Source organism: Chaetomium fimeti (genome assembly GCF_033439085.1).
Source record: "Chaetomium fimeti strain CBS 168.71 chromosome Unknown B0H64scaffold_1, whole genome shotgun sequence".
NCBI classification, from domain to species: Eukaryota; Fungi; Ascomycota; class Sordariomycetes; order Sordariales; family Chaetomiaceae; genus Chaetomium; species Chaetomium fimeti.
The window spans coordinates 40806-67494 of record NW_026944329.1 but is presented as its reverse complement, the minus strand read 5'-3'; the positions used below and the strand labels follow the sequence as shown (position 1 = coordinate 67494).

Genomic DNA, 26689 nt, shown 5'->3' with positions numbered 1-26689 from the left:
AAAGCGTCGGCCCGTCCTTCTTTCACCTCTGGCGCTAACTATTCTTTTTGTTGATTTTCTCCGAGACATGGAGCAGGCGTTGTTGGCACACGGAATCGAATCTCGGAATAAACCGGGGAGCAACAGGCGGCATGGGGGTTTGCAATCGAGATACCATAGAACATTGGGTCAACAGCGGACTCGGAATGTGAGCTCTCTCACAGCGATAGTTACAAATATGGATTTATATATCCGGCGGGGTTACAAATACAACAATGCACAGCACTGGCCTCCTCTCCTCAGCATTTCCCCTGAGGTTGCCATGTTGATCTGGACCCACCTTAGCGAACCGGGGCCGAGCGGATCCATCTTTCCGGGAGCGGAGCCGGCGCCGGATGGGCCGGATCACTTACACCGGGCTTGAGATCGGCAATCTTCCCGCGATTGTTTCTAACGGCCGAACGCCTTCTTCCCACGCTTACTTCAGCGCGGTATTATACGGAAGCGCGATCATATCGTTATCGTAGCCGGCCGCGGAAGGAAACTGAGAGTGACGATCCAAGGCAAAATGTATCAACGCGGCACCCCCTAGGCCCCTGCTCCGCTGAAGGGGCCATCACCATATTGTGACACCCTCGCAGCATCCGCTTCATCATGACGTGACGTTCGAAACAGCGAAACAGAATCTTCTAGCCGGGAACCTCGCAATCTCCGATCCGCACCGCATCTCGGAAACGCTCCGTGAAGCCGGCGTCCGCTCGCTGGGCACCGGGCGACCCGACACATCTCCCGCTGATCAGTACTAGAACTCCTGTTGATCGCCACCTCGGCCTCGGTATTCTTTCCGCTTGCCATACCGTTCACTCTAAACTCTCCACAGTTCGGCTCCCTGGTAATCAAACGTGGCTCCAGACCCCTGGGAGGGTGTCGGGACTCGACATGTCTTGCTGCGTTCGGGCTCGGGGAGCGGAGGGTGCTGGAGATTGGGAGGCAAGGTTTCCAACCGTCCTTGGCCGCGTAAATATGGGACGCTGCCCCCCTTCCGAACATGTTTTTCAAAAGCCAAGAGCCAAGCGCTTCCAAGATCAATAGTCATGGCGACACGATCAACATCTCCCCAGCTGCCGAGCTGCCGCATAGGATCGACCCGTAACGACTCGGACGGAAGACGGCTTCATGAAGACCAAGTCGGGGAACATGGCCCGCCAACACCTGTCTCTGATATCTCGGTACCCATATCGCCGAACACCCTCGAAAACACATCGCAGCCCCCCGTTCAGAATCTGAGACAAACGGTAAAGCGGCAACTTGACCGGTTCACATCCATATTCTCCCAGAAAGATAACGACATTACGACTGCGCCGGTAAAGGATTCAGAGACCGACTTATCCTCCGATGACGAGAAGCCGAGCCCACCAACAAATCAGAAACAACAGGATGTCCCTCCCGAGCCGCCTTACCATGTCTTCACGACTGGAAAGAAATGGCAACTGGTCTACATTGTCTCTCTAGCAGGGCTGTTCTCGCCTCTGTCGAGCAACATCTACTTCCCCGCCCTAGGAGACATCGCCGAGGTGGGTGTCCGTTTACGAAGGCCCGAGTGTTGGTCTAATGTCCGTAGGAAACCGAGACAGACATTGCCCTGATCGCACTCACTGTGACCGTCTACATGATCGTCCAGGGCGTGGCACCATCCTTCTGGGGCCCGCTGAGTGACACCCGCGGACGTAGAATCACCTTCATCGGTACCTTTGCCGTCTATCTGATCGCCAATATTGCTCTGGTATTCAGCGATGAGTTTGAAATGTTGATGATATTCCGGGCAATCCAGGCTGCCGGAAGTGCAGCCACCATCTCGGTTGGTACGGCAGCTCACCGCATTCTGTGATTCTGGTGTGAAGGGATGGCTGATGAGTGGCAGGTGCCGGTGTGATTGGCGATATCACGACGTCGAAAGAACGGGGCGGGTTCATGGGCAGTTTTGGCGGCAGTAGGTGATCTTATCCCTGTACGGAATACTTGGTTGTGACCATGAGCTAACAACGATCTACCCCAGTCCGCATGCTGGGTCAAGCCATCGGGCCCGTCATCGGCGGTATCGTCACCCAGTTCTTCGGTTTCCAAGCCATCTTCTGGCTTCTCTTCATCCTCGGCTCCGTTGCTCTGGCCCTGATCATACTGTTTCTCCCCGAAACCCTCCGTCGCATCGCCGGGAACGGAAGCGTGCCACTCGACGGACTGAACCGCCCTATCGTCTACCAACCCCTGAAACAGTATTGGGAGGACCGACCACACCCCGAGCACGATTCAGAAGAAGACCCCCCGAGAGTCACGCTCGCATCCATCCTCTCCCCACTCCGGTTCCTTTTCGAAAAGGACGTCTTTTGCACCCTCCTCTTCGGCGCCGTCGTCTACACCATCTGGAGCACCGTCACCTCGTCCACGACCGCCCTCTTCCAGCCGCGCTACGGCCTCAGCGACCTCGAAGTGGGCCTCGCCTTCCTGCCCAACGGCGCCGGCTGCATCGCCGGCTCCTGCATCACCGGCCGGATCCTGGACCGGGACTACAGCATCATCGAGGCGCAATACCGCCTGGCCAGGGGGCTGCCGGCGGACGCGGCGATCAACGGCAAGAAGACGGGCGACTTCCCCGTGTCGCGGGCGCGGCTGCGGTCGGCGTGGTACCAGGTCGTGCTGTTCGTGCTCGCCGTCGGCGGCTACGGCTTCGCCGTCACCAGCCCGCTCCTGGCGTCGGTCCGGGGCATGGCGCTGCCCCTGTTCCTGCAGTTCGTCATCGCTTTTACTGCGACAGGGCTCTTCACCCAGAACAGCGCGCTCATGGTCGACTTGTACCCCGGAGCCAGCGCCAGCGCGACTGCGGTGAATAATCTCATCCGCTGCGCCCTGGGTGCGGCGGGGGTGGCGGCGGTGCAGTTCATCATTGATGGGATTGGGGAGGTGGCCACATTCCTCATGTTTGCTGGTTTGACGGTCGTGCTGACTCCATTGTTGTGGCTTGTGTGGGTGTATGGGGATCAATGGCGGATGGCGAGGGCAGAGAGGCTCGCCCAGGAGGAGAGGGAGGCGAAATGTGTCGATGGGGGAGAGACCGGGAAAGATGGTGGGATGAGGTGACGGTTCGGGCCTTGATAGCAACAGGGTGGCGTGTTTCTGCTTTTAATACATGAGATGATGTCATGGGAATCGGTTTCAGACACACCAGACCAAGCGTACCACCATTGACGTGCCGTCCGTCTCTGGGGAAGTTGATGATTTCCAGCCTTGTCCCCCAACACCACTCACCACCTGCTCCTTCGAGGACACGTACACACTTCGCGGTAACCACATCCTCCCAACCATGAGCCCCTGTGCTACCCCAGTGAGGTATCGTGAGGCATCGCCCATGACTTGGCTGGCCGGGAACTCCCGAACATGGGCTAGCGTAAAGAATTATACCTCTCTATCCCGTTAATAATTCCCGTGGTGGGTCAGGACTCTTCCTGTGTATCATTGTTTTCCCACGCCCGGGCGGTGATCGGAGTACAAAGGAATAAACCACATAGGTAGGTGCTTTGTAATTTACGGGCACATCGGTTTAGCGGAAAATAGCTTATAGTAAGGGGGAGATATCGCTTCAAGTCACCCTCAACGCATCTAAACTACCCAAACCCAATCGCCACCTCCCCGACATCCACATTCGAGCTCCCTAGCATTGACATCGCCATGAAACGTTTCGGCCCGGAAGTCCGGGAGAAGATGAGGAAGATCAACCTCACGATGATGGCAGTCAGACTCCGTCGTGTCAACGTGGCGTTGTTGATCACTGTTGCTGTTAGTCTACATATCGGGATTAGGAGGCTCGCCGGCGCCGACTATTACCTCTACTGGTTTCTCGCCCTTTTCTGCTGGCGGTATCTCCGGTTTGTTGTCAACCTGACGGCATTCTGGTGTTATCCCCCAGCACCCAAGCCCAGCAAACCGACTTACACGCCGTCCAAGGATGTCACAGCAGTGATCCCCACTGTCAGCACAGATCTGGAGACCTTCCACAAAACACTCGCATCTTGCGCAGATAATGGGCCGGCAAAAGTTATCGTGGTGACTGCCGGCAATGAGCTCTTCGCTAAAGTGTCTTCGTGTGTCGACACGGTCAGCTCCAAGTATCCATCAATACAATTTGTGGTTGAAACAGCTCAGGTTCCTAGCAAACGGGGCCAGGTCGCCCTTGCTGTGCCGCATATTGAGACCGACATCACGGTTCTTCTCGACGACCATGCTTTCTGGGGTCCACGCTATCTCGAGACGCTACTCTACGCGTTTGAGGACCCATTAGTGGGGTTGGCTGGTACCAACAAGCGTGTCCAGCGCAAGGAAGGCCTGGGTCTCTGGGGCCGGATCTGGAACATGCTCGGGGCAACCTATCTCTGCCGGCACAACTTTGAGATTCGCGCCACCAACGCCGTAGACGGCGGAGTCTTTGTTGTCTCCGGCAGGTGCTCAGCTATACGCACCGATATCCTGCATCATCCCGAATTCCTTCCCCATTACACTAATGAGAGGTTCTTCTTCAGCATGTTCGGACCCCTGAACCCGGACGACGACAACTTCATCACTCGCTTCGCCGTCCGCCACGGCTGGAAGATCAAGATTCAGTACGCCGAGGATTGTGTATTGCACACGACAATTGGTGTCGACGCAGTCCCGCACACCAAGTTCCTAGGCCAGTGCAAGCGTTGGGCGCGGACGACTTGGAGGTCGAACCTCTGCAGTCTCATCACGGAGCGTAGCGTGTGGGCATGCCAACCTTATTGCGTCTACGCTGTCTATCTTACGTCGCTGACCAACTTTGCGGCCGTTACGGATGGCCTGCTCGTCTACCTCTTCACGAAATGCTCCGCCTACACCACCACCACGTTCGCGGGTTTGGTATGTTGGATTTTATTTACAAAGATGGTCAAGGTGTTCGACTACTTCCGCCGTCATCCTCAGGACATATTTCTCTTTCCAGTCTATGTCTCATTTGCCTACTTCCACAGCTTTATCAAGCTCTGGGCTCTGCTGACCTTTTGGGACTGTGCTTGGTGCGGGCGGAATCTGGCTCAGATCAAAGTCGCCGACAACGACGCCGATGTTATCGAAAACGAGAAGCCTATCCAAAAGTGGTTCGCCTCCCTCCGCTCGATTCGCATCCGCATCCAAGGCTCGCACACACAACACACGGCGGACATCTAAGCATAGGAGCAACCCTAAGTTATTATGTGAGCTGGGGCCGCCCCCGCAAGTCGTTCGCCAACCTACAGGCCGACCATAGAGCCATTAGTAGAGTCACGGCTAACGTGACCGGGGCGGAGGAGAAAAGGAGAGGTTGGGTGTTAGGTCAACTTCAATCGAATGAATTCCGGCGTGGGAGGATAGGGAGGGGGTGATGACAACTGCTCGTCAAGGCGGGTTCACGGGCCTGGTCATGGCTCGGGTTCTTACCGTAGCAATGGTATTCTATATCGAAGGCTGAGATTGAGCAATGTAGACGAAGTAATTCGAAAGTAAATCGTTTCCCATATGCCGATGCACTGCTGCTCTGTCTGATATGCCACACCCACTCACGTCTGCTACCATACGAGAGGATTGCGGGCTTGGTTACATAAATGCAATAGTTAGTTAAGCTATAAGTGAATTAAAACACAGATATCCTCAACTAAACCCGATCCATCGATACCAACTCCCAGAATCACATCTTCTTCATCACAGACCTCAGCGCTATACTCTCGATACTCACGACCTTCCCATCCGCGTCCACATGGAAAATAAACTGATCCAGCGGGTGCGTCCCATACACAACCCCCGTGAACGACACCCAGGTCCCGCAGTCGGTCGAGAACATGTTGGTCGTCCGCGCCGGCAGGTTGAGGTCCTCAAACACGGCCTTGAAGGCAACCCGCTTGGTGCCGTCCTCCGCGACCGTCTCCAGGCCGGCGGGATACATGCGGACGCTGGGGTTGACGGGCGCGTACCCGCCCTGCATGACGACCGCGTTGGTCATCATGTCGGTGCCGTTGCTGACCCAGTTCTCGACGCCCAGGCCGGGGCGGTCCGCCTGCGTCGTCAGGCGCAGCGACGTGTTCCTCCCCTCGTCGACGTACTCGCCCGAGAACTTGGCCTCGGCCTGCTCGCGCGCGGCCGCCTCCAGCGCGGGCACCAGCTGGGCGCCCAGGATGTCGGCGACGTTGAAGTTGGAGTTGCCGGGGATGGCCTCGCCCGCGTGCAGGACCGAGAAGCCCACGTCGTAGTCCGGCAGCAGCACGAGCAGCGACGAGTAGTAGCCGATCGAGCCGGCCTTGTTGAAGGCGTCCACGACGTGCTTGCCGTTGGCGTAGGGCACCGCCACGCGGCGGACGCCCCAGGGGTAGCCGACGCCGGCGAGCAGCTCCGATGACATGGTGGCAGGCTTCAGCCACCGGCGCGTGACCACGGGCGCCAGCAGGGTGGAGCGCATGATGGCGCGGCCGAGGGAGGAGATGTCGGCTATCGAGGAGTACATGTTGCCGGCGCTAGTGCGTGCAATCGAGTCAACAATTGTCGTGGAGGACACGTCACCACTGGTAGGCTGGGGGATATGGGAGAAGAAGGGCGGCTTACGGATTCTCGTCTCCCAGTTGGTAGTTCCACCCAGATTCAGATTGGACGCCGGGAATGATGCCTTGCTCGACCGGGGGGTCTCGGTAGTAGGTATGGTCCAGGCCCAGGGGCTGCAGCACGCTCTCTTCCATCATTGCCTGGAAACTCTTGCCCTTGATGGCTTCAAGCGCGTAAGCCAAGATCTGGTAGCCCGTGTTGGTGTATGCTGGAGTGGCAAAGGGGGCGAATGACGGGTAGGCTCGAAGCAGGCCATTGAAGAATTCTGTTAACAGTTCCCTTGTTAGCGTACCAAAGGTAGCTATAGGTTTGCATCTCGTCTCGAACACTCCTAGACTTACCAGTCCTGTTGCACTGCGGGTACTGTCCACATTTCGGTAGCAAGGGGTCGGACTCTTCCAAGGGCGGAAATCCCAAACCCACCGCGTCACTCTGGTTGAACTCTTGCGTGACCTCGCTCATTAGGCCATCTCAGCACTGTTAGCCCTTTCCATCGGCAGCTCTCTTTGCAGACTCACAATCTCGAATGGCGCCAGACAACTGCCCGGCTAGTGCGCCGATAGTCACCTCGTCCCACGCTACGTTTGCCACAGGATCTTCCTTTGCCCTGTCCGCAGCAGCAGCCAGTTCCGGGATGTACTTGGTAATCGGCTCGTTCCATTTCACATCACCATCCTGCACCAGCCACGTATAGACGGTAAAGACCTTGGTGAGGCTGCCCAGACGATACACGGCGTCGGGGCCGGCCTCTTTGACGCCGGATGTGTTGGTGGCCCTCGCGAGAGACGCCGCTGTGTGATGCCAGCTGAAGATTGTCGGATCCTCCTCGCTCGTACTAAACACTTCGATGCTATAACTCGTCGTGTTGGAGCCGATGGCGGTCGAGTTATTCTGGTCCCAGGCAGTGAATGTGGCGGTCAGGTTGGCGATGGCGGCCTGGATCGCGGAACTCGTCTTGAAGTTGAACGGCTTCTCGTAGACGGGGCCGAGAGGAGGGCAATTAGGCCCCGCCAGTACGGTTGTGGCAGCAGCCACAGAAAGGAGGAATGGAATCTTCATTGTTCGCTCCGTATCTTATCACAGCACGCGCGAACTGTACGAAATGGCGGTCAATCAAATCGACCTTGGAGTTTCCTCTACCTCTACAATGTGTCTCGCCTGGCGGGAATTGCCGCCTTTATACCAATCCCCCCCTTTCCCGTTGCCATTGGCCAATTGGTACGTCGCTGCGGAACTTGCGCGTCTCGTAACGGTAACAACGACGGCCAGGAATGGAAGATGAGGGCCGTCCCTGCGTCGATAGCACATGAGGAGCAGCCCCTTCGGGAGATGATCTCGGCTCAGGGGTATGCCCCAGACACACGCTTGCCACCCGGATGCTTGGGAAGCAGCGGGACGGAGCCAGCCGAGATTCCTGGGTTGGAACAGAGATGTCACTTGATGATGTCCCATGTATTATATGTGATATTATGCATAAATAGTTTAAGGCGCGCTTGCCATGTGCTTGGGCTATAACGTTGTTGCTGGTGCCTTCGGAATCCGGATCAGAATAATCAATATGTAAAGACTTGCCGCGGCTCATTGCCTTGATTGATAGTGATTGTCGATCCATTCATAATAGAGTTCATGTTAATAGCAGACCCAAAACGGCTAAATCACACATATTGCTGTGCTTCAGGGCTGCCAAGCATCTCTCTACCACTTTGAGCGTCATGCCCGTCCGGGTAATTTCAGACCATGGCTAACAAGTCGAAGATCCGAGTGGAAATCCTCCTGAGTGGTTGATGACAAGATTCAGGGACCTGGAGTCAGGTGAGTCGACAATGGATGTCCATTCGCGAACCATACTCTTGAACCAAAAGTTGTGTAAGAGCTACATAATATGGCCCAGATGGGTATCTGGGATCGCCAGCTCTTAATTACCAATAACTACATACTTGAAACGCTAAGTATGATTGTATCTAGCCTCCGAGGGTCATCAGTCATGAAAAGGAAAATCGGCTGGTCCATCTGTCCTCCTAGTACCCCAGATTTCGTTTGTACACAGAATTGTCATAACATCATCATCTCATCATCTTTTGAGCGCAGCCGGCATCATACAAAAGTTCGCAGGCTCTCCAAGCCTCCACACCCCTGCAGGCGTGCATGTACATTGATCAAGCCGTGCTCAGGGCCGGCGTCAAAGGGGCGGACAATCCACATGGATCTCCGTTTCCTCTCGCGTGGCCGCATCGATTCCGGCGCTGATGACCAGTTAATTATTCGCTCCTCGTCAAACTCAAATAGGGGCTGTTCGTAACTTACTTTGTTGCCGGGCCGATGGCTCGGATACTGTTTTGGGCGGTGATGCTGTCCCTTCCATGGCACTGACGCTCCGTGGCTCGCTCGAACCGGGCGCAGGGGTTGCCGACTCATCAAACATGGAAAGGTACGACGTTGGGTTTTCCGACCAGGCCTCCACGGGCTGGGAGTGGAACGGCGCGGCCTCTGAAGTTGGGATAGGGACTAGCAGTGGCGGAGGCTGTCGAGGAGGGGCCGGCGACGGTGACGGTGGCGTTGAAGAAATGACACCCCGACTCCGATCGGGTAGCACCGAGGTTGTGTTTCCGCCCTCCGCTTTGGCGGCTTCTGGAGAACCGCCGGTCGCTCCTAGCGCCGATGGTGAATCCACCTCCTCCCTCTTGCAGCCCACGGCATCCGCCCAAACAAATTCCTCGGCCTTGTTCCATCGGCTCACGGCCGTATCGATGATCCTCTGCTCCACCGCGGTTTCCAACTTGATTCCCAACATGGACCCGACGAAAATCAAATGGTGCGCCAGCATCTGACACAAATGCTCCTTCATGGCCAACCACAACGTCGGGCTGCGCTGGAACTCGGGGCTGAGCATCTCGGCCGAAGGGAGCCGAGGCGAGTGATCCTCCAACTGAGAAGCCGAGTAGCCTACACCGAGGACGGCGCCCAAGACGAGGAGGAATAGTACCTGGCAGGACTCGCGGCCGATGCGAGATAGAAATTGCGGGGTGAGGATGCGGTCGAGACGTTTGAGGAGTCGATACCCTGATACCTGGCCCGCGGCGCAGATGTCACGGGCCTGGATGACTTTGAGACTGCTGTCGCGCCAGCGGGCGTGGGTGAGGGATGTGGCGAGGAGGAAGCTGCGGAAGTCTGCGAGCAGGCCGTCGGTGCCGGCGGCGGTGTCCTCTGGGAACTGGAGGCCCAGGAGGCTGGAGCAACACAAGCCGACGATGCTGCCGTTGGGGAGGTGGAAGTCGGGGTCGGTGAGCCACGATACCATGGTGTTGTTAAAGGCTATGGGGTTGGACGTGAGGGAGAAGTTGGCAGGCGTGGCGATCCGGCCGAGCAGCTTGCTCATGGCGAGCATCAGTGATTCGGTCTGCATGGTTGTGGCGGCGCCGAACCAAGAGGACGACGGGTCAAAGATGTTGACGTCGGCGAAGCGAGTCCGGACGCAGTAGCAAAATGAGAGGACCTTTCGCTCGGAGCCCTTTATGGCGGACTGCAGACAAGGTTGACACGGGTTCTCGAGAGAGCACTGTATGGGGTGTGTGTGAGCGAGATAGACCGGGAACAGCCGAGGCTACCTTAGTTAGGTAGGGTACTACACCCAAAACAGGGAGGTACCTAGGTAGGACCTAGGTAGGGAGGCTTGTGTGATGGATCGGGTTGAACACACCTGGATCTTAAGCATCCGACACCTCAGACATGCACCTTGACGTCTGACCCCCAACACTTTCTCCCTCTCCTCGATGGTGAACTTGGCTCTGATAGAGGACCGGGGTCGATCGGCGGCGGTTGTTCGAAAACAGTGGACGGACTCTGCGAGTGAGATGGCAATGGCAGTTTGGTGACTCCCGGTATGATGACTTGCAGTTTGATGGCTTGCAGTCTGATCGGGGCCATAGTGAGCAGGATCGGAAATGGACATGGAGTTTTATGTTTCCCAGGACCCGGCTGTCTGGATCAGGATGGGATGCATTCGATCAGCTCTGATCTCAGTCCGTGTCACGGGGATTGCCTGCCACTGTCTGGGGCTTCTGGGCTTTCTGGGGCTAATTTCTATGGAGTGGCGAGCTTGGAGCCACCAGAGAGGACAGACGAGCTGAATTCCGGGAAGATGGGAGACGTTTCGGGCCATGGTTGTCTTTGTATGTCCCCACTCGCGGTGTGTCTAGAATTAAGTATGAGCTGGCTGACGGTTGCACCATGTGGCGTCGGGGACGAGAGCGGCAAGAAGGGTGCCAGAAAGGTGCCCAGAAAATGAGAAAATGCACCCGCGACTGGGGCTCGAAACACTGCCCATCACCGAGCTTCCCACATCTGGTTAGTCTTGTTTCTGCAGTGGGATGGATGGCGTTCCTTGGCGGCATGGAATCAGGCACCGTCACTTGCGGGACTCGGGAGGAAGGTGGGGACATGTTGCTTGTTGCCGAGCGCGACCAGCTGAGCAAGAAGGGCCAAAACCAAGGAAAACGGCTCGAACGGGCAATAACCCTAACCCGCAACACACAAAAAGACCAGAGAACGCGCAAGGGGAATTCACCGAAGCACGGCCCACCCGCATCCTTCTGCCTGCCCACGCTGCCCTGTGGTTCTGGAATTTGGGCCGTTGCTTCTGACTGGGCGTCGGACTGCACCAATCGGGTGCAGGGGCTTGGAACTCGCAAGCTGAAAAATTTAGGTTGTGGACGGAACCCACTGTGCCCACCACCTTGGCCAGCTGAAAGCCAGCAACTGACTGCCGGAAATCGGTAGTTTGCGCCCGTTCTGGATCTGGGCGCGGTTTGAAATCCACATTCTTCCAAATTTCGAATTTCCGGGTGCACGGGGCACGGGACATCCAGCCACAACCCGCAAGCGTCGAACGTTGGTTGAGACCGCGACGGCAGTGGCTGCACCAGCCGAAACCCGCATGCGTTCGTGCCGTTGTCATGGGATTGGCATCATTGGATTGTTGTTTTTCGGCCTGCAACCCGGTGCCACGGTGGCGTTGCGACGGCGAATGTTTTGCCTTGGGCGAGCTAGTCATGGTCCATGCCCGCCTCAGAAATGGAACAGCTGCGAACGCATGTCGACAGTTGAACATGGATTCTGCAAAAAATGGCGTCGACGAATCAATGCAAAACCCGCCGGGTCCGACGTCGATCGGCCCGTCGGGGTGACCTAACAGTTCCAGTTAACTATCAAGAACGGCAACCTACCATCAGTCACAGCTGGAAGTCCAGCACGACAACGTTTCTTTTTCTCGACAAAGTCGCCTCTTCTTCAGCCAACACCATCACCGACAGAACCATGTCCTGCTCGAGTCTCGCCGAGTCGACCAGTGGTTCGCCCGTCAGCTTGTTGCCCCTCCAAACCTCGTCGTAACTGGCATAACCGCTCGCTTTGGACGCCTTCAGGACCCGCATCTCGGATGCTCCGAAATCCGGGAGCACAATAAATAGGTCGCCGGTTTTGCTTATCGCTAGCCGCCCACGGGCGCTTCCAGTAACGGGCCGGATGGGGCGCCGAGTCCAAACGCCTAATTAGGGGTCGCGTTAGCCACTCACCAACCATCTGGCGCCTCACCCGCGCCGGGTTTGAAAAAGGGAGACTCACCATGCGGCGACCGGTAGTAGTGTTTCCACATTGGGCATGCACCGTGACCCCCGTCTAGGGTGTCCCTATTCAACACGTGGACCCCTCCCTCTTGGTCGACGGCTTGCGCCTCCTGGTTCGTGAGACCCGAGCCCTTGGGAATTTCAAACGCGACGATGCCCTCGGCATTATTTGTGATGGTCTCGCCGGCGTGCAAACGGGCGATGACCTTACCGGCGCCGTTGCTCCACGTGTTCCCCATGTCGTCACTATACGCATAGCATATATCGTGGTTATTCTCGGCGCCGTTGGGGCCAGCCTGCTGCTTGTGCTTGGTGTCTAGGGGGTCGTCCCAGCCCTCGTAGTACACGAAGCCGCGGTACACCCAAGTGACGTGGAGCCTGCCGCCGCGCCAGCTCATGCCGTGGACGTACGGGTTGCTCTGGACGCCTGTCAGGTGTGTGCCAACAAAGACGAACTCGCGTTTGTTGGGCACGTACATGTACAGGTGGTCGTTACCGAGCCCGGCTTTGCCATCGCGGAACGAGCAGAACATGGAGTCGCCGCTTGACCCGAAACGCGGGTACGTCACGTCTTTGAACTTGGGATCCGCCATTGGCAAACCGGGGAGGTGATGGAGGGTCGGCGTGAAGAGGGAGGGCCTCCATTCGAAGTCCTTCGGCCTTGTGGCCACGTCGGGGGCGGAGAAGCGGTATTTCAGCCTTTACAACTGGCGCGTCAGTAACTCTCGTTCGTCCGTTCCCGAGCGACAAGCTGATGACTATTTTTGCTACTTACGCGTCACAGTGATGGTCGAAGGAAAGATGAATTGTGCCATCCGCTGGGCAGATGCCCATTTGGACGGTGTTGTGTCCATCGTCCGTCGTTTGAGGGTAGTCGCCGAGCACCATTACGTCCCACTCGCCAAGCGGCAGCTGTCTCCTCGCGACATGGACATAGAGAGGCTCTGGAGAAGTGTCCGACGGCTCTGATTCGAGGAAAGAATAAAAGCATGCGTACTGAAAGCCATTGAACGTCACAATGGCATCCTGCTGGAACGAGTAGCAGTTGATGTTGAACTTGCGCCGAACGGAATCTTGGCCGAGCGCCGTGACATTGGGCTCCGAGAGCATCTCGGCGTCGGTCGAAAGCTGCGAACCGCGTCAAATCTATCCGACGGCTGCCCCTGCGTGCTCTGCCCCGGGGAGCTGGAACAAACACACGTGCTCGAAATAACACCGCGGCGGCCTCGTACCCTACGCAGAGTGTCGCCCCCTCGTGAGTGGTGTTCTCCAACACACGGGACAACCACCTGATGGCCGCTGATTCGTGGAGAAATGGTGTCTGGAATAATCCACGACAGGGATCGGCGCCTGCCACCCAAGCATCGCAGGCCCCGGCAGTGTGGGAGGAGTGAGCAGCACTTGCATGAGACCATGCCGCTCAGTTTGGAGAAGGGTCTGTACTTGGTACGGCAAAGAACCGGTAACAGGTTGGATAAATTGGAGTTCTCGTCTCGAGCCGCGTGCCATGGCAGCTTGTGATTGGAGAACCCTTCAAGTATCACCCCCAAGGTTGGAGCAAATGGTGCCGGTTTTAACCAAAACTGTTACTCAGGAGACGCAAGGGCTGACTTGAATATTATACAATGTAGAGTTCCGTTGTTCAACGCTTCTCCTCGGTGCTAGGAGCTTCCAGCTCGCCTCGTCGTCCTCGTTGGACTGAAATCACAATGACCGAGGCAATCAAGCCAAGACTTCAGGGAAGTGATGGACATCCTTGGCGCCTTGTTTCCCCATGTTTGTTCTCCCTGCCCCCTCCCCCGCCTTTTTGCCCCAGCTCCAGCTCCGCAGTATCCCCGTCTTCCTCTCCCCAACCTTCCACCTTGGATCGACCCCACACACCGCGAATAGGCTAATACGGGCATGGCATCCAAGAACAGCAACGCGAGGCCAGTCGTTGTGCCAGCGTGCGAGCCGGCTTGTTCTCTGCGGTCTGCGGGAGAGTGCTATCCAGACTTGGCACACACCGTTACCCTCTGCCGAGAACTCTAACAAATTGGAACACATGCATCTCCGAGAAAGACGTTTCTCCTTCCGTGGGCTCGGATCTATCAGAGATGAAGGCCGAGCTGCCGAGTAGAGTCGAAGGTGTCTGTCCAGTGACCGGCAGGCTGCTGCTGCTCGGGGAATTGCACGCTTCAGTTCAACACGTCCGGCTGCCCCAAGGCCGTCTTGGCTCCCGGGCAGTGAGGAAAACCGTTAACCTGCTGCAGGGTGAGGACCCCCGCCGCCGCCTCCTTTTGGTGGAAAAAAGGGAAAACGGATGGTGGCCCTGGAACTCTCCGTCTTAGCGCAGAATGGGGGACCACATCGAGCACATGTCACTTTCAAGCAAGAAGCCGGTTCAGTGCTACCTTGAAGCGAGATCGCCGTCAGCTATCTGTTTGAAAAGAAACACCAAGCTTCTCCGCACCGTCAAGGGTGGGATTGCACATGGGGTCTTCCGGGATTGAGAACTGGGACCCCCCAATCAAGGTCGAGCATGCCGAAGGAGTGACCACGGGCCCCGGTCTCCCGCTCGCGAGTGCAAGCCTGATATCGCGGAGATGCAGTGCGACTACAAAAAGGCCCGGATTGCTGTCGCCGATGTCTCACTGCTCCGAGTTCCGGCATCTGGGGTCCGTCCTTTTCCACCGCCGCCTTTAATACCAAAGACCCCCCCCCCCCCCCCCCCCTCCCCCCGTCCGGGTCTCAGCCGCGAGACTGAATTCACCTCCTTGTCACGACTTCACCCATTGACGTCGATAGACAGATATCCACCATGTCGCTCTCGACAAGGATATTGCAGAAAATCGTGCGGAACGAGGCCATGGCCTCGGATCCGCCCGAGATCTACGGCTGGCGTGTGTATCTGCTTGCCTGCTCAGTGAGTTGCCATCAATCACCTCGATGAGGTTTGTTTACGGCTTCAATTGCTGACCTCAGACTCCCCCGCGTAGGCCTGCTTCGGCGCCATGTCCTTCGGCTGGGACTCGTCCGTCATCGGCGGTGTTATCATCATGGACCCCTTCGTGAAAGACTTTGCCCTGGGCGATCCCAAGTCCGTCGCATCTGCCAATCTCGCTGCCAATATCGTCTCGACTCTCCAGGCCGGTTGTTTCGCCGGTGCTCTCGTGGCCTCTCCCATGACCGACCGCTTCGGCAGAAAATGGTGTCTCATCGGCGTCGCCATGGTCATCATCGTCGGCATCATCATGCAGGCGGCAGCCAACGGCAACCTAGGGCCCATGTACGCCGGCCGTTTCGTCGCCGGTCTCGGCGTCGGCGCTGCCAGTACCATCAACCCCATCTACGTCTCCGAGAATTCCCCACGTGCCATCCGCGGCCTGCTCACCGGTCTATACCAACTCTTTATCGTTACGGGTGGCATGATTGCCTTCTGGATCAATTACTCGGTCACCGTCAACTTCCCCGCGACCAAGATACAGTACATCTTCCCACTCGCCATCCAGGCGCTTCCCGCCGTGCTGCTGTGCGTCTGCATGTTGATGTGCCAAGAATCTCCCCGGTGGCTGGCTCGCAAGGACCGCTGGGAGGACACCAAGCACGTCCTGTCGCGTATCCGCAACCTGCCGCCCACGCACCCGTACATCCAGGACGAGTTCCAAGAGATCGTCGACCAGCTCGAGCACGAGCGCAACCTAATCGGCGACGCCACCTTCTGGAACCTGCAGCGCGAGATGTGGACCATCGCGGGCAACCGCCGCCGCGCGCTCATCAGCATCATCCTCATGATCTGCCAGCAAATGACCGGCACCAACGCCATCAACACGTACGCTCCCACCATCTTCCAGAACCTCGGCCTCACGGGCACCTCCACCTCACTCTTCAGCACGGGCATCTACGGCATCGTCAAGGTCACCAGCTGCATCTGCTTCCTGCTCTTCATGGCCGACTCGCTGGGCCGCCGCCGCAGTCTGCTATGGACTTCCATCGCCCAAGGCCTCGCCATGTTCTATATCGGTCTATACGTGCGCATCGCACCGCCCAAGGCAGGCGAGCCTGTCCCGCCGGCCGGATACTTTGCGCTCGTATCCATCTTTTTGTTTGCCGCGTGAGTTTGCACCCTGGTCCCTGCTCACCCACCCCATCATCCCACCACATAACTGACAACCCCCCAGCTTCTTCCAATTCGGATGGGGTCCCGCCTGCTGGATCTACGCCAGCGAGATCCCCGCCGCGCGCCTGCGCTCCCTCAACGTGTCCTACGCGGCGGCGACGCAATGGCTCTTCAACTTCGTCGTCGCCCGCGCCGTGCCAACCATGCTCATCACCGTGGGGAGCGACGGATACGGGTAAGCTTTAACCCCCCATTCGGAGAAAAGCAAAACAAAGCTGAAGCTAACACACGTGGTCTCGCGCAGGACGTACCTCATTTTCGGCAGCTTCTGCTTCGCCATGTTCGTCTTCGTCTGGTTCTTTGTGCCCGAGACCAAGGGCATCTCGCTCGAGCACATGGACGCCCTGTTCGGCGTCACCGACGAGTCCAAGCCGTTGACCACCGAGCAAGCGGTCAGCGGGAACGAGAAGGTGAAGGAGAACGCGAACGGGAAGGACCAGGAGAAGGACAAGGACGCGCCCCACGCCCTCCAGACGGAGGTGGCGTAGATGCGTGGCGTGGAAGCGGCTTGGGAGGGATGCGACAGGTCCCTGGTGGTGTATTTTCGTTGATTATCATGAGTACATATTGACCATCGACCATACACGGCCCCTTGGGGCTCGGCCACATTGGTACATGTTGATCGTGATCGTTGTTTTATACCCCTACTGGCAGTCTCGGGTCAAGTAAGACGTGCATTCCATACACCATCACATTGTGGACGTGTATTAAACCTCATCATACACGAGGCGCCTAAAAGTAAGAGGCGCCGAGTCTCGTCATTATTGGGCGTTGAGCCTTATCTCATTGGTATCGCGATATCATCCATAATGTGGCTAAAACAGAAAATGCAAATTGGGTGTGGCACCCACTAGGTTATTTGCTAGTGAGATGCCAATCCGGCCATCTGGGCCGCCCCAAACACCCGACTACATAACAATCATGACGTGCCTAGCACGAATTAGCAGGGCAGGCAATATTGGAGCCCTTGGTGCCGCCGTCGATGCCAGCAAGCGTGAGGATAGCACCAACGACGCCGCCGAGACCCTCGCCAGCAATGAAACCTAAGTGGGAAAAGCAGGTTAGCCTTATGCACGTGTGAATTGGTCGAGTGGGCGGGGAGAAACTTACCAGCAGCGACTGCGTAGCCGTAAATATCCCAGGTCCTCATGTCCCACTTCCTCCAGAGTGCGGCAACGATGGCGCCGAGCAGCGCAGCGTTGGCGAACACGGGGGCGGGAATGACCCAGGACAGGGCGATGGCGCCCCAGTTGGGCAGCCACTTGCGCCACTTCTCGCGCTCACCGACCAAGAAAAAGTGGCGGACCACGACCTGGATGATGGAGACGACGCCCATGACGATGGCAAAGATGCCGCTCTTCAGCGGGATCTGGACGTTGGGGTCGGTGACGGCCTGCGCGACGGCGGCCCAGGCGGACACAGAGGGGACAAGGAAGGGGCAGTGGGCGTCATCCGCCTGGTTCGGCTCCCAGATGCACGGGTAGGCCGAGGTGAAGAGCACGAACAGGCCAGGGCCGAGCCAGACCGAGCAAAAGCTGCCAAGGGATTGGGCAATCCACTGCTTGATGGGAGAGGTGCCGATCAGGAAGCCGGTCCTAAAGTCACTAACCAGGGCCGTGGCCATGTCGGCACCGCCCGAGGCGAGGGCGCCAGCCACCAAGTTGATCTTTTGCGCATGCTGGATCGAGTAGCCGCTGTTCGACGTGGCACCGCCGAAGATGAGCTGCGACGCCTTGGAGGCGGCCGTGAGCGGGGTGGTGTCGGTGACGGCACCGATCTGGATGGCGAGGAACGAGAAGAGGAAGGCGAGTACGATGGCCAAGATGGTCAGGCCGGGGTGCATCTCCCACTGGAAGTGGAAAATGATCATGCCGACGACGAGGGTGACGAGCAGGCCAAGGGCCCACATCCACGTCTTGACCTGCTGCTCCTCCGGGAAGGGGTCTTCGACCAGGTTCTCGTCCTTGACCTGGTTTGAACCATGCTTGGCGAAGAAGGCGCTCGACTTGCCCCGGGAAACAAGGGCGGAGTTGATGCCCGCGCACGACTGGTTCCAGATGGACTTGGCGCCGGACCAAATGGCCTTGTACTGAACAAACAGCTCGGCCATGGAAGAGCACACCATGACCATGACACCGGGCCAGAGGAGCCAGTACCGAGGGGAAGGCGTCTGCTTGCCGAGGTTGCTCAGAGAGGCGAACGAGTAGTAGCCGTCCCATTTCGGGTCGCCGTCACTCAGGTCGATGCCGATACACTCGCCGTAGTGCACCAGGGCGGGGCCAATGATGGCCCAGGCCATGACGGAACCAGCAAACATGGAGATGGCCGGGTTCAGGCCGATCAGGATGCCGGAACCGATGAAGGCCGGGGTCCACTCAAAGTACCAGCCCCACGACTCGATGTTCATGGCCCAGCTGGTGTGACCGCTCCAGATGTGAATCCAGGTGAAGACGTGCCAGTCGTAGAGAATGCCGATCGCGTAGTATGACCCGATACGGTGGACGAGGGCGCCGATAAAGCAGATGGCGAGGCACTTGAGCTTCTTGATGGCATCGATGCTACCCGCAGCGCCGGCGTGCATGGAGCGGATCGTCAGCGCGACGGCGGTCGGGGTCGGGAACATGAGCTTTAGCTCGCGGGCGACCTGAATGATGAAGAACTTGCGGAGCGGGGTGACGTAGAAAATGCCGATGAAGGAGGTAACAAGGGTAATGGTGAAAATAGCACCGATATCGTCCTGGGGCGAGTGGCCTTCTCCCATGACACCGAGGCGGTACATGGCGGGGATTGCGGCCACGAAGATACCGCCGGTGCCACCGGCGCCCGTCGCAGCAGCTTGAACGATGGAGTTTTCCTGGGGGCCAAAAAGACCGCCGATGATGGGGACCTTGGCCTTCGAGAGGAGCTTCAAGACTCCATAACCGAAGATGGCACCAAACATGTTGGCGCTGAATGTAAAACCCGTCTTCAAACCTGCCGGAAGCGTCAGTATTGGCAAATGATTGGGCTTTTTCTTTTTTTTGGGGGGGGGGTGGGTTCGTGGCTCACCGAGGTATAGGTTGGATGCGCAAACCAAGGAGCCCAGGAGACAACCAACAACGACGGCCCTGATGGTGAGCGGGTTATCCTCGTCCGGGATCGAGGCGTCCATGATGAGAGGGCGGAAAAGGTCATCCTCTTCCGGCTCGTCACTGTCGGTCCCGGCCTTCTCGACCTCAACATTGTGTGACTTCAACTCGGCAGTATCCTCAATGGGCGGCTGGCTCTCCGAGAACGGGCGAACCGTCCCGGAGACCGCAACGGCCTCGAGGGCCTGCTTCTCAACAGCCATGATGGCTAGGTTTCTGTGTCGAGCTGTCACTCAGATTAGGAAGCGCGCGACCGCCAGTTGGGGGTAGACTCCCAGCCTGGTTTGGCGGGTGAGCGATTGACGGTGCCGGACGGGAATGGGGTGTGAGACGAGGAAGACCGATGAAAGGGAAGCGGGAACGCGATGGCATGCAGTGTGTATTTAAAGCGGCCAAGAATCGAGGTTCGGTCGGTGGTCGGCCGGTCACAGCTGCATCCCTCCAGACGAGCTGCCCAGTGCGGTAACTCGAGGCCGGACCGGAAGCAGTGGTGTGTGTTCTGGCCTGCCCTTTTCCCTTTTCTGGCCTGTCCTTATCCGGGTGCCACTCGGGGGGCAAGCTTCCCTTGCGTTCCTGCCATGTGCTGCTCCATGTTGGGCCCCCGTGATAAGGGATGGGATGGGATGGAAACACCCACTTCTGCCGGGGTTGTGTTGTGTGGGAGTGTGGCAACGCACCAATGCGCACACACAACCGTCAAACTGAGGTGGGGTGGTCGCGCACCGAGGCCAGGACAACTGGGTGAATTGAGCGGCCATTGGCAGTCTGCGCGCGCAGTGATTCGCCGGAACGACGAGAGCAAGCCCAGATTAGGCAGGTCGACAGCCACCATTTCGCGATGTAAAGAGGAAAATTGGGGCCGGCCACCGGCTCCCGAAAACAACGGCATGCGACAGATTGAGGGTCGTCGATCTGGCAGGTGGGTCTCCATCTCATTTGTGGGGTATTTTAGCCTTCCTCGAGCTCCTTCCCGGAGGCTTGGCCGACACGATCAGAATCTCGTTTTCGCACAGTGCATAAGCCCACAGGGAGAGTCAATTGACCCAGGAGCTGGCTCAGCTGGCTTCCTATCTCTGATATCTCCTAGGTAGGTAGGTAAATATCTGTTACGGCACGCTTCATTCATTCACAGCTAGACCAGACCACAACCCGAACAGAGCTGGGGAAGGGAGGCGATCAGCAGGAGACAATCGCCGCTTCCTGGTCAGTGTGGGCGCGTCCATGCTGGGTGGCAGAGGCGAGTTTCGAGGGCAAGGGCAGGCAGGCATCTGATTGGCTCATTTTGCGCACTCGTCGTCGAAGAAGGCAGGTTGCCGGCTCCGGCCTGCAGATGCCACCATGCCGGGAACAGCAGGCAGTTATCCGGCTCGCTTACGGGGACTGTGTTCGCTCGTTCGCTTCGCGCCCTTCCAGGATCCCCGCTCTGGTTGAAACGACCACAGGAATGAGATGATCCTCGCAGCACCGAATGCGCCCAAGATCCCAGGCCCACCGCCGAGCGGATTCCACGGCCGTAACCGGCTTGGGCAAGTGTCATTTTTTCTGGGTCTATTGAGAAATGTGAGTCGGGATTTTGAACAACTTGATGACTCGAAGGGCGCAGTTGGGTCGAGGATTCGAGGCCCATGTATGTACATCCATACGGCCGCTGCAGATCAACAACAAACATCGTTACCGCGAGCTGGAAATTGGGTATGTGGCAACCCGACGAACATGGGATCGAGCGTGCAGCAACTGACGGTGGGCGCCGTAAAAATTGGGCTCCCTTCCACCCAGCGACCGTATCGAATGATGCCATGCGTCAAAGGATTCGAGGATTCTGAATGGGCTACTAATTTTATCACAGACCTCAACGTTGAGATATTGGCAGGCACCACACGTCCCAGCATCAAAGAGGCAGGTAAATGTTCAACATCACCCCTCAACCTGGTTGCCATGTGATAAGTGTCCGTTCTTGGACCCCACGTCCCCACCATCCATCCGCCCGTCGCGCCGTCTTCCCTCGTAATCGACCCGATTTCGGTCATGCGCGGAACATCCCGGTGCCGATTGCTCCAGAATGCCTGAACGAAGTCACAGATGGTGCATGGGTGAGTCCTCCAGCCTCGCAATTTGTGGGTGTCCCAACATCTCGGATCCACGCAGGCACCATGCCGGCGTGCGACATCACTTGCAGCAGTTCCAACCTTTTCCAATCTGAGGACGACTTCACATGTCTCGGGCCCGTGCCGCAAACCGTCACAAATGTGGGGGGCCTGGTGAACGATCAAGCAAGGGGTAACACCCAGAGAGAACCCCAGGGAACTCAACTCGCTTTGACTTGGATCTCAGCCCGGGCCGAGGAAATTATGAACTTCGTTTCCGGGCAACTCTTTACCCGCCTTTATATATAGTAGGTACACAGGACGCCTTCCTTCGTGCTTCGGTCCTCTGTTCTTGCACCTTCCCTCTGCCTCGCTGCCCTCGCACCTGATGGGCGGTACCAGCTGGCAGGCAGGATTGAGGAAGGAGCTCGTATGCGTGTGTCTTCGGCGGTCGGGTGAAGGGTTCGGTGTGGCAGGTGTCCCTTATTCCCGGTTATCCTACACAGGAGCAACGGCACCAACACTCGACCACCTGCCAATCCAGGCAAGGGCAAAGACTGGTCGAGAGGGCCAATCATCTGGCGGAACAGGCGAGTCTCCTTGTCGAGTGTGTCAAGGTGTTCGGCTGTGAAGCTCAAGTGGCAATTACGAGATCCCACGGCATCCTGAGGCTGCTGGCTGGCAGCGACTCGAGGACTTCAAGTTGATTCGAGCATTCTCGCCCAACATCGGCCCGGTGCCGCCAAGCCGCAAAAAGCTTGTCTCCTGCCAATTCTGCAACAGCCCGCTCGCGAGACGCCGTTCCGGGTGGAGTACAGATGTACCGGCTCCCGGAAGGGTTGCCTCGGCTGCACTGCACGCCGGCACTGCTCTATTGATCATACGATTCCTTCTGCTGTTGAGAAAACATAGTAATACATAGCGAACTGGCGGGTTTGACGGATCTCAAAGATTCATATTGGGGCATCCATGCCAAGGACTCAAGGCTAGCGAGGGTCGCTAAGCACTCAGGCCTTGCGCTCAAGTGGGATAGGACGCGGCAATACAGCGTGATGACGGCAGAGCCTAGCAGTCAAAACTCAAGAGAGCTTTGAAGGGTGTATACCATGAATGTGTACAGCAGCCGCCGGTATTCATGAAGGAATTCAAGTGTAGTTGGGGTGATTTCGGGCTCGGCCTGGGAACTCAAAGTACTGGGAATAAGAGAGGTAATCGTGAGCTATTACCAAGTGGGAGGACGTCTCATTCCAGGCAACGTTGTTCATGATATGTTACTGTATTAGCCCCCTGAAACGACCTGGTATACTATAATATATGTCCAGACTGGTGGTTCCTGGTAGCCTTGAGCGGTTCCAGTTAGGTAGGTAGGTGCCTACCTAGTTCTCTAATGACTCCGTGTGCTTCGGCCAGAGTCTCATAGCGTAACCTCTATGAAGGGTAACGGCGACCGTTTCCTTTTCGTGGCTGGGAACTTGAAGCGGCTGTGACTTCAACTAATATACACCAGGCCCGATGGTTCAAAGAGGAATAAACTGAATAGGTAGGTAATACCTACGGTAATGCTTCATTGGTAAAGTTCAGGCATAGGTGGGATTGGTTCCTCCCTCTGCTCTCGAACCCAAGGTTGTTACCCAAAAAGTGTTGTTCGTTCTTGCCATGGCTGAATTACAAGGAAGGTCATCAGTCGACCAAACTGTTCATACCTGCCCGCTTGCCGCGATCTAATCGCCCGCAGCTGCCGCATGCATTTTCCAAACTCGCCGTGCAAGCTCAGTTTCTTATGCTGCACCTGTCGAGACCCGTATCCTTCGTTCCGTAATCTCAAGTTTCAAACTGAATTGCGTTCTAAGAAAACTCCTGCCTTTGAGAATCCCATATCACGGACTGCTGCTCCATCGAAGCATTTATCGCACAAAATGCGATTCGTCCCAGCTCTCGTTGCGGTCACCTCTGCGGTCTGTGTCCTTGCAAGACTCTTGCCGCCCTCCTCACCCACCTTCGTTACCGACCGCCCCGGTACCTTTTCATTAAAACAAGTGCGGAACCTCAACTTTGTCCGTAACGGCCCGGCCCAGCTGGCCAAGATCTATCACAAATACCACACCTCTCTTCCGGACGATCTCAAGGCGGCCGTCAACCGAATCGGAAACCAGCCGGGGAAACGGTCGAATGGCAGTGTCGAGACGAATCCAGAGGGACACGATGTTGAGTACTTGACGCCGGTTTCTATCGGCACCCCCGAGCAAGTCTTAAACCTTGACTTCGACACGGGATCCAGTGACCTCTGGGTCTTCAGCTCCGAGACCAAAAACAGCGATGTTGAAGGACAGACGGTCTACAATCCGAATAAGAGCAGCACGGCTGAGAAGCTTCAAGGCTACACGTGGCAGATCTCTTACGGAGATGGCAGCTATTCCGGCGGCACCGTTTATAGCGACACAGTCACGATTGGCGGCCTAGCCGTCCCATCTCAGGCGGTGGAAGTTGCAACGCGGGTTTCGGACGAATTCACCTCCGACCCCAATAACGACGGCTTGCTCGGCCTGGGGTTTAGCTCCATCAACACGGTCGAGCCGGAGGCGCAGAAGACCTTCTTCGACAATGCCAAGGCCAGCCTTGCTTCTCCTCTCTTTACGGCTGACCTCAAAGCCAGCGCTCGTGGGTTCCTACGTGCCATTCACTCTCCTTCTACGAAGCTTGCAGACTGACATTATGATACCTGCAGCTGGCCATTTCACTTTCGGATATATCGACCCGGACGCTTATACTGGGAACATCACGTACGCGCCGGTGGACAACAGTGGAGGATTTTGGGCCTGGACATCATCGGGGTATGCGGTTGGGTCGGGGGGATTCGAGAATACCACGTTTCAGGGCATTGCGGACACGGGTGCGTCCCTACTTCTTCTGCCCAGCTCCGTGGTCTCGGCCTACTACGAACAAGTCAGCGGCGCAACGTACGACATTATGCAGGGAGGATATACACTCCCGTGTAACGGACCAGTACCTGATTTTGCCTTCGGAATTGGAGACAAGGGCGCCATGATCACTGTGCCTGGTGATTACATGCAATTCGCCCCAACGACCTCGGGCGGGACAACCTGCTTTGGGGGCATCCAGCCGGATACAGGAATTGGGTTTTCCATTTATGGAGATGTCGCTCTCAAGGCTGCTTTTGTCGTCTTTGACGGTGGCAACCAGCAGCTGGGGTGGGCATCCAAGACCTTACCGTCACACACCGGGACGACAAGAACCTGAAACTCTGATAGGGACAACTGAGGCGGTCCTGTGGGGGACAAGGAGTTCCAACCGTCGTTGATGCCTCAAACTCGGCGACACGCGCACCGAGTTGCGGGTCGCGTTTCATTTATTCTGTTTGCATTGCTGTATCCCCTTTCTTTTCCATTTCTGGGCCGCTTTAGTCCAGGACAGGAGCATATGTTATTTAAGTAAGGGGTCTGGGACTAGGAAGATCTGTATTAGCTGTCGTTCGGCGGTGGCAAAGTCAGGAGCAAAGAAGAATGGAACCAGCTAGACATAGTTTACTTGAGACTCGGTTAGGTATGGGCCACAACGACCTGTTTTGCCAAAGACGTTTCTCGATGCAAAAGGGCGTTTTACTCACATTTAATCAATGTAGCAGTTAAGGGCTTAACACAGCAGGATGCGCACATTCTTGGCAGAATGGTTGTTGGAATGTCCCGATTAGGCAAAAATGAGGTCGTGCCCGGGTTCGAACCGGGGTTACTGGAAGGGTTGATAGAAATCAAAATCCAGAGTGATAACCACTACACTACACAACCTTTGTGTAGAAGGTGCCACATCAAGATCCTAAGATACTATTATGGAACTTGACGGTTCACAAAATAACCACGAGGCAATGTTTGATCGCGTTGCCCTACCATTGACTAATAACCTAAACCTCTGGAATGTTCCGAGTCATCGAAACTCGAATGTCACATCAAATAGCATGCATAGACAATTACACCTAGTGTGCAATTCAAGCGAACCGGGGATATAGGAACCAGATTGGACGTCACATTCGTTGCGAGATACCTGTCACTAGAGGTAGCGGACTACGTGCCTCCCAGTCGAGGCCAAGCACACGGAACGCGAGACGTGAGGCCAAGATTTCTCCTGCAAATCGACGAATGCGCAGCGGCCAAGAACTGGGTAGCTTGGTAACTCAAGTCGTGTTTCTGTGACACTTTTACGGGTTCCAGTCCAACGATCTCTCAACAGCCGAAGACCACTCCTCGACCACGCATTGTAGAGCGCCTTTTAGTCATCCAACAGAAAACTTGTTCCCCGGGTATTGCCATCCTCAACGCCTAGATCCCATGTACCCCGTATCCCACATATCCGTGAAGTGCTAGCGCGAAAGCGGAGGCACGAGCCATTCAAGGTCTTCACGAGATTTCCGAGTCCCCTAAATCCTCCTCTTCCCCGAGAGCAGCCTCTTCGTCGAGAGTTGGGACCTCCACCGCAAAAACAGCCTGGGTCTCGTTCGCGTCGGTCTCCAGGAACGCAAAGGCGACGGAGCTCATGTCAGTCACACCCTTTTTGCCAAGAATGTCGGTCTCTCGTGCGTTGATGGTTTTCCATCCCTGGGTCAAGTCGCCGGGGTTTTTGGGGAGGGCGTAAGCAACCTTGACGTCGCTGTCGCTTGCGGGAACGGCGACTAATTGGGGCGGGCCGATCGAAGTGGTTAACCCGTTTGGGTAGCGCTCGCGGAGGATGGAGAGAAGCTCGGCGGTGAGTCGGGAGAAGGGCCAGTCGAGCATCGCGGAGATAAAAACGGTATGGATGCCATATTTCAGGCGGATCGTGACTTCAGGATCGTCCACGCTGTTTGCTTTGCTCGGCTGAGAGAGGGTTTCGTTAGTGGGGCGTGCAAATCGGCCAGATGACTTCTTGGACAGCGGGGAGTAGGCGAGGAGTCATACCATGCTGGATATCCGCCGTGCTTCTCGTTGTTTTTAGAATTGAGGGGAGGCGTTCGACGGTGCCGAGATGTTGAGAGCTTGAGCAGTGTCAGCGGCGGTCGGCTCGCCCTGCCAAGTGCCGGATGGAGGGGCATTTCGT

At 56.8% G+C, this 26689-nt stretch overlaps 9 protein-coding genes and 1 non-coding gene across 10 annotated transcripts; 4 read left to right on the top strand and 6 right to left on the bottom strand.

Moving 5' to 3' along the window:
• Window positions 1-1964: 1964 nt before the first annotated feature.
• Window positions 1965-3227, top strand: B0H64DRAFT_379056 (major facilitator superfamily domain-containing protein; the record flags this gene model as incomplete). The annotated part of the gene is made up of 1 exon (XM_062802618.1): window positions 1965-3227. A coding segment is annotated over exon 1 (1069 nt), but the record flags the coding sequence as incomplete, so codon positions are not given.
• Window positions 3228-3702: 475 nt separating this feature from the next.
• Window positions 3703-5381, top strand: B0H64DRAFT_447564 (nucleotide-diphospho-sugar transferase; the record flags this gene model as incomplete). Its single annotated transcript, XM_062807006.1, has 1 exon — window positions 3703-5381. The coding sequence occupies one exon, from the start codon at window positions 3703-3705 to the stop codon at window positions 5209-5211; it is 1509 nt and encodes a 502-aa protein (XP_062663258.1). The 3' UTR covers window positions 5212-5381.
• Window positions 5382-5707: 326 nt separating this feature from the next.
• Window positions 5708-7671, bottom strand: B0H64DRAFT_447562 (beta-lactamase/transpeptidase-like protein; the record flags this gene model as incomplete). The annotated part of the gene is made up of 4 exons (XM_062807005.1): window positions 5708-6527; window positions 6616-6877; window positions 6954-7082; window positions 7131-7671. 4 exons carry the CDS (start codon window positions 7669-7671, stop codon window positions 5708-5710), a joined length of 1752 nt encoding a protein of 583 aa, XP_062663257.1.
• Window positions 7672-8441: 770 nt separating this feature from the next.
• On the bottom strand, window positions 8442-10993 carry B0H64DRAFT_379054 (uncharacterized protein). The gene is made up of 3 exons (XM_062802617.1): window positions 10310-10993; window positions 8917-10168; window positions 8442-8855 (listed from the first exon to the last, which is right to left on the bottom strand). Exons 1-3 carry the CDS (start codon window positions 10559-10561, stop codon window positions 8707-8709), a joined length of 1653 nt encoding a protein of 550 aa, XP_062663256.1. The 5' UTR covers window positions 10562-10993; the 3' UTR covers window positions 8442-8706.
• Window positions 10994-11817: 824 nt separating this feature from the next.
• On the bottom strand, window positions 11818-13711 carry B0H64DRAFT_227 (uncharacterized protein). Its single transcript, XM_062799664.1, has 4 exons — window positions 13434-13711; window positions 13009-13361; window positions 12232-12932; window positions 11818-12154 (listed from the first exon to the last, which is right to left on the bottom strand). The coding sequence occupies exons 2-4, from the start codon at window positions 13341-13343 to the stop codon at window positions 11841-11843; spliced, it is 1350 nt and encodes a 449-aa protein (XP_062663255.1). The 5' UTR covers window positions 13344-13361; window positions 13434-13711; the 3' UTR covers window positions 11818-11840.
• A 1322-nt stretch (window positions 13712-15033) lies between these two features.
• B0H64DRAFT_414000 (general substrate transporter) lies at window positions 15034-16880 on the top strand (the record flags this gene model as incomplete). Its single annotated transcript, XM_062805005.1, has 4 exons — window positions 15034-15138; window positions 15212-16326; window positions 16394-16567; window positions 16637-16880. 4 exons carry the CDS (start codon window positions 15034-15036, stop codon window positions 16878-16880), a joined length of 1638 nt encoding a protein of 545 aa, XP_062663254.1.
• A 281-nt stretch (window positions 16881-17161) lies between these two features.
• B0H64DRAFT_208 (OPT oligopeptide transporter protein-domain-containing protein) lies at window positions 17162-19887 on the bottom strand. Its single transcript, XM_062799374.1, has 3 exons — window positions 19441-19887; window positions 17503-19365; window positions 17162-17435 (listed from the first exon to the last, which is right to left on the bottom strand). The coding sequence occupies exons 1-3, from the start codon at window positions 19721-19723 to the stop codon at window positions 17323-17325; spliced, it is 2259 nt and encodes a 752-aa protein (XP_062663253.1). The 5' UTR covers window positions 19724-19887; the 3' UTR covers window positions 17162-17322.
• A 3633-nt stretch (window positions 19888-23520) lies between these two features.
• On the top strand, window positions 23521-24862 carry B0H64DRAFT_447557 (aspartic peptidase domain-containing protein; the record flags this gene model as incomplete). Its single annotated transcript, XM_062807004.1, has 2 exons — window positions 23521-24262; window positions 24330-24862. The coding sequence occupies 2 exons, from the start codon at window positions 23521-23523 to the stop codon at window positions 24860-24862; spliced, it is 1275 nt and encodes a 424-aa protein (XP_062663252.1).
• A 460-nt stretch (window positions 24863-25322) lies between these two features.
• On the bottom strand, window positions 25323-25407 carry B0H64DRAFT_t1. Its single transcript has one exon. It is a non-coding gene; the product is annotated as a tRNA-Gln (tRNA).
• A 213-nt stretch (window positions 25408-25620) lies between these two features.
• On the bottom strand, window positions 25621-26658 carry B0H64DRAFT_379040 (uncharacterized protein). Its single transcript, XM_062802616.1, has 2 exons — window positions 26551-26658; window positions 25621-26469 (listed from the first exon to the last, which is right to left on the bottom strand). Exons 1-2 carry the CDS (start codon window positions 26551-26553, stop codon window positions 26014-26016), a joined length of 459 nt encoding a protein of 152 aa, XP_062663251.1. The 5' UTR covers window positions 26554-26658; the 3' UTR covers window positions 25621-26013.
• Window positions 26659-26689: the final 31 nt, after the last annotated feature.